Source organism: Notamacropus eugenii, chromosome 2 (genome assembly GCF_028372415.1).
Source record: "Notamacropus eugenii isolate mMacEug1 chromosome 2, mMacEug1.pri_v2, whole genome shotgun sequence".
Lineage (NCBI taxonomy): Eukaryota > Metazoa > Chordata > Mammalia > Diprotodontia > Macropodidae > Notamacropus > Notamacropus eugenii.
The window spans coordinates 243,439,559-243,453,637 of record NC_092873.1 but is presented as its reverse complement, the minus strand read 5'-3'; the positions used below and the strand labels follow the sequence as shown (position 1 = coordinate 243,453,637).

General features: G+C 35.3%; 1 protein-coding gene across 3 annotated transcripts in view; it reads left to right on the top strand.

Moving 5' to 3' along the window:
* The window catches only part of RMND1 (required for meiotic nuclear division 1 homolog), a 47,580-nt gene extending 34,963 nt beyond the window's left edge, over positions 1 to 12,617 (top strand). For all 3 annotated transcript variants that reach the window (XM_072643704.1, XM_072643706.1, XM_072643705.1), the window contains 5 exons: positions 3,670 to 3,734; positions 4,518 to 4,594; positions 6,236 to 6,356; positions 9,768 to 9,884; positions 12,315 to 12,617. In XM_072643704.1, coding sequence (XP_072499805.1) covers positions 3,670 to 3,734; positions 4,518 to 4,594; positions 6,236 to 6,356; positions 9,768 to 9,884; positions 12,315 to 12,347 — 413 coding nt within the window. In that variant the 3' untranslated portion in view covers positions 12,348 to 12,617. The remainder of the gene's footprint in view (positions 1 to 3,669; positions 3,735 to 4,517; positions 4,595 to 6,235; positions 6,357 to 9,767; positions 9,885 to 12,314) is intronic.
* Positions 12,618 to 14,079: the final 1,462 nt, after the last annotated feature.

Below are 14,079 nucleotides of genomic sequence, written 5' to 3'. Positions count from 1 at the left end.
TGAGCCATCTGGATTCAGTGACCAGATATTCATCAAGATGACTGGAAATGGCCTAGGATGCAATGGGAAACCTTGGTCTTTTTTAGGCTAAGGCCTTTTCAGGTACTCATTTAGAGGAAGGTAATGCCCATTCAGTGAATAGGCCTCTTTCAGAAGTAGTCAGGGAATGGCCCCTTTAATGAGCAAAAAAAAAAAAAAATAAACTGGAAGGGAAGGGAAACAGTTACTATTGATAATCAGGAATGGGAAAGGAGGAAAAGTAAGCCACAGTAGAAGATTGATATACTGGAAGAATTCGAAGGGTACTTCAACTTACTTCAATACTTCAACTTAACAACACTTCCACATCCCCAATTGAATTTTATTTACCCTGTCTATCACGTTCCCAGGAATCTTCTTTCATTAAAATTGCTTTCATTTTGGAACTTTCCTTCTCCTACTACCTCAGTTTTCTAACAACCAGTGACCTGGTTCTTTCTAAAAAGGCACTCTATCTCTAGCCATTCATTCCCATACTGGTTGCCACTTCTGTTGTGTCCCCCAACATGTTGGTCCTAAAGAAGGAGTCTGCACATGTCTTTCTTTCCACTGCTGCTTCCCAGACACTCCTTGTGCTACCATCCCTTACTCTAATCCAGGAGGGTCCAGAGAACAGTCATTAAGTGGAGCTTGGGCAGGACCTATTGTTGTCTAATCTATGGACTTCATAGTGCACTGGGTTTAAGGTTGTGGGAAAGACAAGGATGGAGGGAAGGAAGGAGGAAAGAAAGACAGACAGGCTTCTAGCCAGTAAACTCCAAGTTAACTGGGCAGCCTCTGGCCATCCAAATTTACTTAGAATGAAAAGTAGAGGCAAAAAAAGGAGTTGTTTTTTACATGCATCTAGGAATTCTATATCGGTGGAATAAGGGAGAGGTAAGAGATGATGGAGATTTGCTAGCCATAGGAAATGAAGTACTCTTGTTTGGGGATGTCACATCAAGAATCCAGTAAATTACAGGATGAATCAGTTCACTATCAGGTGTGAAAGCACAGTTTCTGGGTTGGGTTGAAGAGGTAATGGCTAGATGTCTGATGTGAAGGTGAGTTAAAGGTGGTAAAAATTGAGTTGAGTTGAAGATTGAAGGTGACAAACTGCACTCTCCAAGGTTGCCATTGATATCTTTATTTCTAAGTTCAAACATCTGACCTCTCTTCAGCATTTGACACTGTTGACCACCCCTTCTTCTGGAAACTATGGTCTCACTGGGTTTTTGTGACATTGTTCTGTTTTGGTTCTCTTCCTGCCTGTATGATCAATCTTTTCCAGTCTCCATCTCCCACCTCTTAATATGAATGTACCCCAGAGTCGTGTTCTGAGATCTTTCCTCTCCCTGCTCTCAGATCTCATCAGCTTCCATGGATTCAGCTGCTATCTTTATAGAGATGACTCTCAACTCTCATAATTTGTTTCTCTTGATTCTCTCTTGACCTCTACTTTTGTATCACCAAGTGCTATTGGATACCTTGAACTCAATATGTCCAAAACTGAATTTATTATCTTTTTTTCCCTAATCTTAATCTTCTTTGCTATTTCTCTTGCAAAGCATGAGTATTCTTTCATTTACCAACGTTTGAAACATAGGAGTCATTGAGCTCTTTACTCTCACTCATGTCCCACATCCAAATATTTAATACATCTTGTTGATTCTACCTCTCCAGTATCTTTCACATCCTTCACTTCTCACTTTGACTAATACAACAGCCTTGTAATTGATTTCCCTATATCCAGTCCCTCCCCTCTCCATTCTAAGAAGCTGCCAAATTGATATTTCTAAAGCACAAATCTGACCATACTCTGCCTATGTCTTCCTGACTTCAAAGGCAACTCCATCTACAACCCAGCTCCTTCCAGAAAGGCACTCTATCTGTAGCCATCCATTCCTATACAGATTGCCACTTCTGTTGTGCCTCCCAACATGCTGGTCCTAGAGAAGGAGTCTGCACATACCTTTCTTTCCACTGCCATTTCCAGACATTTCTTGTGCTATCATCACTTGGCTGTTCATCATCATTCCTTCAGTAAACAGTTATCATTGTTGACAATTTAGATCTTTCACCTCTACTATATAAAAATGTGACAGTGCCTTGTAAAATGAAGTCAAGCAGAGCTGCCTGGATCCTAGTAAATATATACCGAAGATGTCCTTGCTGGAGGCAGCACACTTGTGTGGCCACCCAGAGAAAGCTTTTTCCAAGTATATCAAGGAGAAGATTTCCAAAAGAACGGCAGTGTCAGATTGTGCTTTTCCCTAGAAAAGCAACTAAGTCATCAGTAACTTTCAATTCACATATTTACTTTATCACCTCTATAAAAATCTTGAAAATGGCCTATATGCTTGAGATTAATTCTTGATGAAAATATGGAAACAGAATAGACATGTTTTCACAAGTAATTTTGTACAGTAAACTACATCTTTGCTATCGTACAACTGACTGAAAGACATAAGGAATATAAAAGTCTATTGTGTCAGTCATGGATTTTTTAAAAAAATATAAAAATATGAAGCTTGGTTGAACAAGACAGCTTTAAAGGACCTTTTCCAACAAAATGTTGCATATACAGATGTTAGAATATGAAAATCCATAACAGCTTTGACTGTAAAACAAACTTTATAACAGCAGTAATAACTTTTGTGTAGTACTTATAAAGTCAACAACCCTTTGAGATACATACTACTTTACAGATGAGGAAACTAAGTTTCAGAGAGATAACTTTCCCATGGTTACACAATACTGGAAGCAAGAGGTAAACACACTTCGTGCTGTATTGCAAGTCAATCATTCTAGTTACTACGTCCTATTGTGGTTCATCAACTCACAGAGTACTAACAGCAAATGGAACATCAAGCAGGGAGACGTGTGCTCATGTATAATGTTCACCAAGAAGATGATGTCCTGCTTGGAGTCCAGATATTGGGGCTTCAGGCTGACAGCACTGGTCTTCTAATGCCCCTGTATATAGATGGTATTAGATACTACTAGTTAGGTATCTAGATATTTTTAAAAGCATGGCCATCAAAGTAACTGAGCAAATTCCAATCTCCTTAGCCTATCAAGTTCTTTCACAGTGTAGTACCCCTTACCATTTCAGGATTTTTTCATACTATCCTCCTGCATATGCTATATGCTTCAAATAAACTATACTATTAATTAATTGTACTCCATATATGAGCAACGTCTTCCTGCCTGTGTGTCTTAGCTCACTTTGTACTCTCTGCTTAGAATATCCTTCCTCTCTTTGTTAAATTCCTGCCAACTCAGGAAACCTTCCCAGTAATGATGTTTTCCCTGAAAAAAATGCCCTTCTTATACCGCTCATAACTTATGTATTATTTTTATTATACAAAAAATTATGTCCTTCTAAATGATTGTAACTTTCATGAGGACAAGTGCAGTGATTGTAACTCTCATCTTGTTCACCCTTCCTGCTAGAGCTCATTATTGGATTAAGTTTCTTAAGAGTAGGAACTGTTTCTTTTTCCCTAAGTACTTGGAAGAGTTCTTTGCACATAAATAGGCCCTTAAATGTTTGTTGATTGTGTCTTACGAACACAGTAAGAACTTAATAAATGTTTGTTGAATTTGAATTTTAAAGATATAAAACTATTAAAAAAATTTCTTCCTCAGTGAAACTGGCTATTTGGGAAGCATCACTGGATGATTTTGTTGAGTCTATTCAGTCAATTCCAGAGGTAATAATTTATGTCAACTCTATACATATTTTTAAAGTAAAAAGGAATCAATCTTATTTGAGAGGACACTTTAAAAAGTTTTAAATGACCAGTCAGTTTTGTAGTAAAAAAAAAAAACAAACTGATAAATTTCACAAGAATTGTATAAACAGGTACCCCAATCTCGCAGCTCTCCCTCACTTGGTGAAATGGGATGCAAAAATAGAGAATAAGCACCATAATTTTTTTTAGTATGAGTTTAATATGCAGACAAATACTTTTATTGAGATTTTGCAGTAATCAGGATTGCAGAATTTGGCAGAAAACAGTGAGGAAATAGTTCCTGTCTCCAAGGAAATAGTTATTCCTAGGCTGCTGGAAATTATTCTTCTGTTGTGCAAATATTTTGCCAAACTATGATTAGAGTTAAATGGTAGCTATGACAGGAAAAGGTTCACAGAATATCTTAAATTTCATAATACTTTATTTCTTATTTATTGACCTTATTTTTAATGTAAAAGGATTTTTCAGTTATGCTTAAGAGATGAGGTAAGAAGCCATAGTCTCTATGAGAGGAGATGAAGCTAGTGTTTTAGAGGGAATAATGGGGTGAAGATGAACATGGAAGTGCTTGCACAATAAGATTTTTAAAGCCTTATGAGGATCGTGATGATATATAACTAAAGACACTCATGTATGAAACAATGATAGTAAATCAGAACTCTGCAACTTCTTTATGGTCTTGTGAGGCTTAATTTAAAAATAAAAGTCACAACCCAAATCATATATGCTGTTTTTCTCTAGGCTTTAAAAGCTGGAAAAAAAGTAAAACTTTCTCATGAAGAGGTTATGCAGAAAATGGGAGAACTTTTCTCATTAAGGTAAAGGTTTCTTTTGAACAAAACATCTCTTATGTTGAAAATATTCCTTACACGAAAGGGTTTTTTTTTAATGCCATATTTATGTTAACTAGCTATTTTCATGATAACAAAACAAACAAAAAAATTCTCAGAAACATAATACATAGGATAGTTAGGTCAACTTTTGTGCTTTGGGGGAAGAAATCCTTATTTTGTAAGACATACTTGCTACTCAAACGGGATCTCTGATTTCATTGATTAGGAAATTCCCTCCAATGATACATTTTGTAACTTAACCTTCCCTTGCAAATATTATCTATTTGCTTCCCTAAGTTTTCCATTGGAAATCCACCCAGTGTACTAAATATGTCTCTGGCTTTCTCCTGACATCAGAAAATTACCAGTAGAGATCACTGGCTGTCTGTCATATTTTACCCCTAAAATGTGACCAGATCATCATATCCTCCTGTCATACAATTTCTCATTGATGTCTTTTACTCCTGCTCATCTTCATCATTTCTCATTAGTGTTATATGTAGCAGCCTATTTACACTCTTTATGTGCCTCTCCACTGCCCTCATTTTAATTCCTTGGAGAGTCTTGTCTTTCATGTTGTCAAGATAGGCAGGTAGAGAAAGAGGGAAGATTGAAAGGAGGAAGGAAGAGAGGGAGGGAGAAATGTGTGTACACATATGTGTATATGCAGTCATTTGGTGCAATTAAGAAACCAGAGAGAAGGGGGGAGGATGGATGAAGGTGGGTTGGAGTATGATAGAAGTCTTTTGTGTGAAGATCAATGCATACTACAGACCACCTAAACGTACAAATGATACACACAAATTCAGGGAACATCATAAACCTGGTACATAGATGTGATACAGTTGTGATGGGGAACTTCAGTTATCTAGATATCATCTGAAGCTCTTCAGTAGCACAGCAACTAATAATTTCTTGATTTATTTTAATGATGCCATCCTATAAGAGGTGGAGGAAGCAGTAAGAGAAAATTTTATTCTAGGTCTACTTCTGATTGCAATGGAGAAATGAGTTGTTGGATTAGAAATTGTTTTGCCTCTATCTCTTAAGAGTTGTGATAGAAGAAAGTTGGGTATAGTTTGTTCTGCATCTTAAATTTTGGGAGAGCAGATTTCAAAGGGTTCAGAGGGACAGTAGACAGGATTTCAAGAACTAAAATTTCTATAAGTGAGCCCAGTAGGGATGGGAAATTCTAAAATTGAAATCCTGAAGTATATACAGAAAAGGAAATGATTGCAGTGGGTGGGAAAACTGATAATTATCAGAAGAAAACAATGTTAGATGAACAGAAAACTCACCAAGAATTTTTTTTAAAATTATGCAAACCAACATACCTTCCTCCTACATTCCACATACTGTCACACCTGGTAAGTTCATTTTCTTGAACTGCTTTGGCTCAGTATAGGAAAGGGTAGAAGAAATATATTAGGAAATGAAAATGATGTAAAAATAAAAGGCCTATGCAAATTAAATTTTTTTATAAAAATGTTATTGTAGAATATATTTGCCTAATGGCATGAGTAGAGTTCAACTACTAAGCACTTAAATTCTAATATAATTTTATCTAATTAAAAATTTAAATTTAACCTATAGAAGTAAAAACATTTGTTTTTGCTTTTTTTTCAGACACCGTATAAATTTGAGTTCAGACTTCCTGATGACCCCTGACTTCTACTGGGATAGAGAAAATTTGGAGGCACTTTATGACAAAACTTGTCAGTTCCTTAGCATTACTCGTAGAGTTAAGGTGAGTCTTTTCTTCTTTACAGAAAGAGAAACAGAAGCAACCTTTTGGTCCATAACTATTTATAATAGTATGAAAGGGGGAAATCCATTTGGCATAGTTATTGCTATTTATTAGAGACAGTATGATATGGTGGATAGAGATAGTCTCAAAATCAGAAAAACTTATATTCTGGTCTTATTTCTGACACATTTGCTGGCACAGAGTAGACAATAAATGTTTATTAACTTTTATCAACTAATAGCTAGTATTCATATAGTGCTTTAAGTTTTGCAAAGCACTTTGAAAATACCTCATTTTTTCCTCACCACAGCCTTGTGAGGTAGGTGCTATTAATTCTACAGTAAACAGATTGAGTGGCTTCCTACTCAGGGTCCAACTAATAAGTGTTTAAAGCTGGATTCGAACTCAGGTCTTCTTATTCCAGACCCAGTGATCTGCCCACTGCTCCATTGTACTGTATGACTGAACCCATAAATCTTGCTAGTGTACCACATAAATTGCTGGGCTGACACAAGGAAATAAGCTAAGTGGCTATTGCAGTAAAACATTCTCTAGTTAATAGGAGTCTGGATTAACATGATGAGAGTGGGACAGATTCTGGAGATGATTCAAAGAAAGAATCAGCAGGATTCGTCAGTCTGCTTCAGAAGTAGGAGATGGATGAAAGGAAGGACAAAACAGTAACCTCGAGGTACTGATAACTAGGAGAATTGACAGTGCCTCTAACTTTTTAAGGCATAGAAAAACCAGGAGGAGGATAGCTTCCTGTTTATTATCGAGTCTGTGGGTTTTTTGACTACACCATACTTGTATCACCTCCATTTCCTTGAAACCCTCTTTCATGATATAGGGAAGAAGTAAGTTTATTTTCTAGACACATTGAAATTGAGATGTTTGTAGAGTACCAGGTAGAACTATCCATCATTGATGCAAGACTTAAACTTGGAAGAGAAACAACAGCTGGAAAAATAAATGTGAATTATCTGTAAGGGGCGATAGTTAAAATGCTTACTGTGCTATGATTATTATGTGTTTAGAGAATAGAAAAGAGGTCCAAAGACAGAACCTTGGGAAACTTCAGTGAAGGCGCATTCAGTCTAAAAAATTCATTGTATTTGCAAAACCATTTTAATAGATTATGCACTCTAAAAGTATTCATCTCTTTTTAAGTAGGGAAAACATTTTTGTCTTTTCACAACAAGTTATTTAGATTGATGAAGCTGTATAACAATAATAGCTAACATTTATATAGCACTTTAAAGTTTGCAAAGAATTTTACAAATATCTCATTTTATCCTTGCAACAACCCTGGGAAATAAAAGCTGTAGAAATATCTTAGAGTTCTGCAAAATCTGCTTTGATTTTTATTTAAGACAGATAATCAAGATTCATTTAAACCACCTTTTATTAATAATAAAATTACTAGTTAATTCTGCCAAATGTTTACTCAATTCCATGTTAGGAATTGGGAATGACAGCTAAAAGAGAGGTAGGAATGTTTGAGGGATGCAAAATAGGGGGAACTCATGTTAAACATAAGCTAGAAGAGGTATCCATTTTTCCTTAAAATTAGTAGTAAGCCTAAGATAAGTTTTTTTTTTTCAAAACGACAGGAGAACAAAAGGCTTATGAGCATAGGAGAAGATTTTCAACTATGAGAAATAAAGGCCTGCCTCAGACACGATGGCCACGCTATTGTGAATTTTATTTGGTTTTATATGCAATTTTGATGAATGATTTGATGAATTATCTTATGGAATCTGTGTGAAACAATTATTTCCATGTTTTGTCACTCAACACTCCCTCAGACCTCTCCTTTATATCTGTAGAGTTTATTTTTCTAATATTTAAAAGACTGTGTTCTTACAATACTTAGTGATACTTCCTACTCACTTTTTAAAAAAAATTTTGAGTTTCTTCAGTTAGCAAAAATTTGCCTCCCCTTTCCTGTCCTCTTCAGAATGAAAAAACACTATTACAAACATGTCTAAAAAATATATAGTCAAAACAAATTTCTGTACTGGCCCTATCCATGTATATACTTATACATACATTTTATGTTGTATTATGAGCAATTTATAATATACAAATATATATGTGTATACATATACACATATGTATAAGGTATTTAAAGGCATTCCTTGTAGAAGCTGTGACTTTATATTGGCACCAAAACCAATACTGATAACTTCCTTATACATATCTTTTCCTCTTCTTCACTTCTTTTGCTCCTTCCCTTTTTCTTCTTTCCTGCAATTCTGAAGTGGTACTGACAAGCATTTCTTCAGCCTAAAGAAGTAACTAAATTTTGTTTTAGAAGTTTACATCTGGTAATGGTGTTAAAGGTGGGAGATAGCTGTACAAATTCCTATCTGAATTGCCTGTTACAGTACTACAGCCAGAAATGCTATAGTCAGGGTGTTGATTTTCAGTGTCATCATATTAGGGGGAATGAGGTTTTAGCAGTAAATGTGAAGAACCTTGTTAATTCCCTTACATGCTTCTGGGTCCTCTGCAGTGTTAGCAGCAGTAATAATACGGTGTTTGGACAGACTTAATTAAACATGTCTAATTAATAATTTGTCATACTGATCTATCAGTATTATTACAATAAAATAATACAGAATCATGTGGCTCTAAATAGTGAATTTTTAATGTTAATTTTTAAGTTTAAATCTTCAGTTTTAAATGGTACTTTTTTTTTTTGCACCTTGACATGATTAATAAAGGGATATACTACACTGATGTGAAAGAATTAAAGTGGAAGCAGGAGAAAACAATGACATTTTATAGTTACATGTAACATCTTGCAGAGTAAAAGTAACAGTTTAGATATAGCCCTTTGTAGAGTACTTGAAACTGAAGAAATATGTAATGTTTATCCTTTTTGAATGAATTCACAAATTCTGCTTCATTCTTGGAAATGAAAAGTGGTCTAAAAAACCCAGCATTTTAAAGTCAGAAGGCCTGAGCCTGTTTTCTCATCTGTTAAGTGCGAATATTAATCATACCACCCGCTTTGAAAAGTTGAGGAAAATGCTTAATAAAAAATTGCTTACATATGAATTGTTATTATGAAGGTTATCGAATACCAACAAGGTATAGCAGATACAGAAATGGCCTCAAAAGCAGGAAGACCTAGTTTTAAGTCTTATCTATGACACACATTGGCTGTGTGATTCTGGGCAAGTCATTTGACCTCTGATAGACAACTAAAACTGTAAGTTGCATAGAAAGTGCTGACCTGCATTGGTACAGGATTTTTTTTACCTGGGAGTTCTTTGTATTAACAGTTTCAGCTCCTAAACCTCATCTTTGGACCTTTGATAGGGATTTCAAAAAGAAGTATGTAACCTGTTTCTTGTATTTTTTTCAGTCTGAGTCCTAGCCAAATTTTTTTTTCTTTCACAGGTGATGAATGAGAAACTTCAACACTGCATGGAACTAACAGACCTGATGAGGAATCACCTCAATGAAAAGCGGGCACTCCGCCTAGAATGGATGATTGTTATACTTATCACAATAGAGGTAAACAGAAAATTTTGATGACAATCATTTTCACCATTTTAATGTGAAAGATTTGTAATTTCTTATGCATTGGGTACTCTTCTCAAGGGTGGTTGTCCATATTTTACCATAAAACCATCAGGTGTTTTTGAAAGCAAAATTCTGAGGCTGTTCATCTTCAGTGTTCATCAACAACTAACTGCCCCTGGGACATCTTAAATTGCTTAATTGACAGGCTTCTTAAATTGGTTAGAGAATTCATTCTCCTTCCCCCCCCCCCCCCCCCCCCCCCCACAAAAAAAACATCCCATCTTCTCTTCTGAACTTCTCTCTTAGTGTGGCAGACACTACCATTTTCCCAATCACTGTAGAAGCAAGCACCCTGACACAATCCAGGATGGTCTACTAGCACAAATTCTTAGATCTGCTTTTCTAAAAGGAAAGCAACTTTTGAGGGGTCAACAATCTTCTTTAATCATGTATACCAACAGAAGAACTACAAGCACAAAAATAAAGACCCACAGGGCTTCTGTCTGATCATAAGCAATATACACATCACAGATCAACAGATCTGTCTGACCATTACATCCATACATAGTTACCAGAGAGAGAAGCATGAACATCTGGATTTCCAAATCTGGGGGGCTCCTTAATGGGCTACCCACAGTCTCATTTGGCTCATGAACCTTCTTCCAAGTCCCCAAAGCAAAACCTCACCACAGTGTGTGATACATACACACTCTTTTCAGAGCTGGAAGGCAAGACCCTCCAGACCCAGTGCCTCAATAACAATTAAGGTAAGGTGTGGGCTTTCCTGCAAAACCTACCTCTCCTAATCTGAGGCCCATTAATGGGCATAAGCCTCATCAACATTACAATCAGCAAGGCTCTTAACATCAGCGTCATCTTCATTCACCACTCCTTCACCCCATATATCCAATCCATTGTCAGATCTTTCTCCTTTCACAATAGCTGTCTTATGCATGTCCTCTGAGAGCTACCACCTAGTTCAGGACGTCACTTCCAATCTGAGCTCTTGAAGCCTATTTGGTCTCCCTACCTCAAATCTCTCCTAGCTGCCAAACTAATTTTCCTAAAGCCCAAATCTGACCATATCATCCCAGTGCCTACTAAAAAAACTCTACTTCAGATTACCTCCAGAATCAAACAAAAATTCCTGTTTGTCATTGAAAACTATCAGGATCTGGCCACTACCTGCCTTTTCAATCTTTTTAGGTTACTTTTCCCCTTGCAATCTATAATCCAACTATACTTTCCTGTTGACTGTTCCTCATACACGGTGCTCTGTCTCCTATCTCCATGCCTCTGTATTGCCTGTTCCCCATGCCTGGATTGTTTTCCTTCCTTGCCTCTCAGCATCTTAGTGTTCTTTTTTTCAAGACTCAGCTTAAATTGCTTATTGTGTAGGCCTTCCTGGGTTCCAGCTGCTTTTGCCTTCCATCTACTCTGGGTAGATCATGTTGCCTCCCAATATTAGGGACTGTCTTTACCCTTATTTCCATTGCTTAGAATGTACGTGTGTATAAACTTGTGATCCTTCAATGCCTTCTCATTGCCTACTAAATCCTGTCTAAATTTCTCTACCTGTCCTTCAAAGCCTTCCATGAATGAATACTTTTTGATTGTTATCTCAAGAATACCAGGATACTACTCAGAGTTTCCCCTATTTTATCTCTTATTCTTGATGACCAGTTTATTTTTTTCCATTTATATATTCCATCAATATTGAGTTCTATACTCCACTGCATATTTGCAAATGACGTTGATAAGATGCTTATATCTACCATGCACCTGTTATTTCCTCAGTTGGTTATTTCTAATTTTAATTATTCTGAGGTCATTGTGTTCCCTTAATTTGGAATAATATAGTATCGCTGAGAAACACAATATTGTTAAATGCCAGTGTTTTGTTTTGGTTTTTTTTTTTTTTTACAGTTCATTGAGACCCACACACGGATTAAAGTTTTCACATATTTTGTTTTTTTCTATTATGGATATTTATACCAACATCTTTCATGTTTCTCTGAATTTCATTTAGGAGTCCTACCAAAGCAAGAATGACCAAAATTGTAAAGGTGTTTTGATGTAGAAAAGAAAAAAAACTTTTAACTCTCTAGTAGTTTGTATAGGAACATACTAATGGTTTCCAGCCCTTAATGTACCATTTAGTTATATTTTAACAGTCCAAATGTTTTTAAAAACATTATTAGTATAATAGTGCAAGTTTGATACAGTAAAACAAGCAAAAAATACCTGTTCCTCCAGCTCAAAACACAACTTATACAGAAAGGCCCTGAGAGACAAATTCTATCTATCATGATAGCCTTTTGAAATATCCTTTTCACTTTTAGAATTTGTTTTGCAATGAAACTTTGTAATCAGTTAATAGAATTTTAAGTTTGTAATCATTTTTCTTTACTATTTCAACAGGTAATGTTTGAACTTGGCAGACTATTGTTCTAATTATGTGAAAAAGATGTGGATAACTGAAAAATTGACAGATATATAAAATAATACTGAAAAGTATCAGTGACAGATGTGTATTCCTTTTTGTCTGATCTTTTTTAATAGTTCTAATCTTTGTATATATTTTTCTGGTAAAAAAAATTATGATTGCTGTACTCAAGTTGCACATCTCTCCCTCTACCCTTCGTTATTTAATTTTTTAAAATAACTAAGAAGTTCAGGTATTGGTATTCCTACATGCAAGATGCAAATAAAAAAAAAAATTCATTTTTGTCTTAGGTGATCCTACTTGGTTTGTCCTTTTCAACAAACTTTTTACCAACCATATTTCTTTTTCTTTCTAATATTTTCTAGTATAATTTCTATTATAAGCAACATAAACTAAAACATACTTTTATTAAAGCGTTTTGTTTCTTTGGTGAGGAATGATCATAATCACTCCTTTTCTCTGATGCATGGGGCTACTCAATATTGGTCAGTTGGAAATATAAGTTTTTAGTAGTTCTTAATGAAGTTTAGATGTTTAAAAATGATTTTCTTCCAGATTTTGTTATCATTAAACTCTATATTCACTTCTTAAAAATAACTTAATGGACCACTTAAGACTTTTATTTAAGAAGTATCTTTCTCCCTACTGTAGATCTTTATTAATAATAGCACAAAGTAAAGTGAGTTTTGACTGGCCCCTGGTGGTTTCCCTATCTTCTCTACCTTTTAGTCTGTCGTCAAAAATATTTAATTAAAATGTTCCACGATGAAGTTTCTCTTATAAAATTTTCTAAAAACAATTACCTCAAAAGTGTTTTAAACTTATGAATTATCATTTCCACAAGGGGCAAATAATGTTACAGTTTCATTTACTGAATACTGGAGGGAAACTTAATAGTGAAAATGGAAGACTATTAGTTTATTTGAAGTTTTGTACTACAGTTTCAAACAAGTAAACTGAAAATTTTTATAAATCACCACTAATTGGATAATCAGCTACCAAAACCCCTTTGTCCCAGTATTCTTCTCACCCAGTTAGATGGCTTAGTGAACAGAGTGCCAGGCCTGGAGTCTGGAAGACTCATCTTCATGAGTTCAAATCTAGCCTCAGACACTTACTGGCTGTGTGACCCTGGTAAAATCACTTAATCCTGTTTGTCTCAGGTTCCTCATCTGTAAAATCAGCTAGAGGAGGAAAAATGGCCAACCATTTCAGCATCTTTGCCAAGAAAACTCCAAATGGGTCACAAAAAATTGGACACAACTGAACAACAAAATGTAAAATGAAATGGAACATTTATTTCCATCCCCAAAAGATCTAAACAGTACTGAACACATAAGCAACTTGATAAAACTCACTGGACTTGATTTAAGACAACTAAATAAACATACAAATTCAAATGTGTTTTAAAATTAAACATCAACATAAACGACTGTTTACATTTAAATCCTTTAATGCATGATATAATTTTTCAGTAACAAGCTTTTACGTCAATGAAAATTCTGTGGTTTGTTCAATTATTTTCATTCACTTTTCCACTTACACAGTTGTGTATACTCCATTCTCCTAGGCTGGTTTTTTTGTTTTATGTTAATTATGAGTTTGGCATTTTGAGAATTCACAAAGAGATGGAAAATAATCCCAACCATCCCTAATGTGGCTCTTACTAAGGATTTTCTTGCTTCAGCCCTCCCAAATAGATTATATTTTATGAGGATAAGAATTACTACTCTTAAGGTG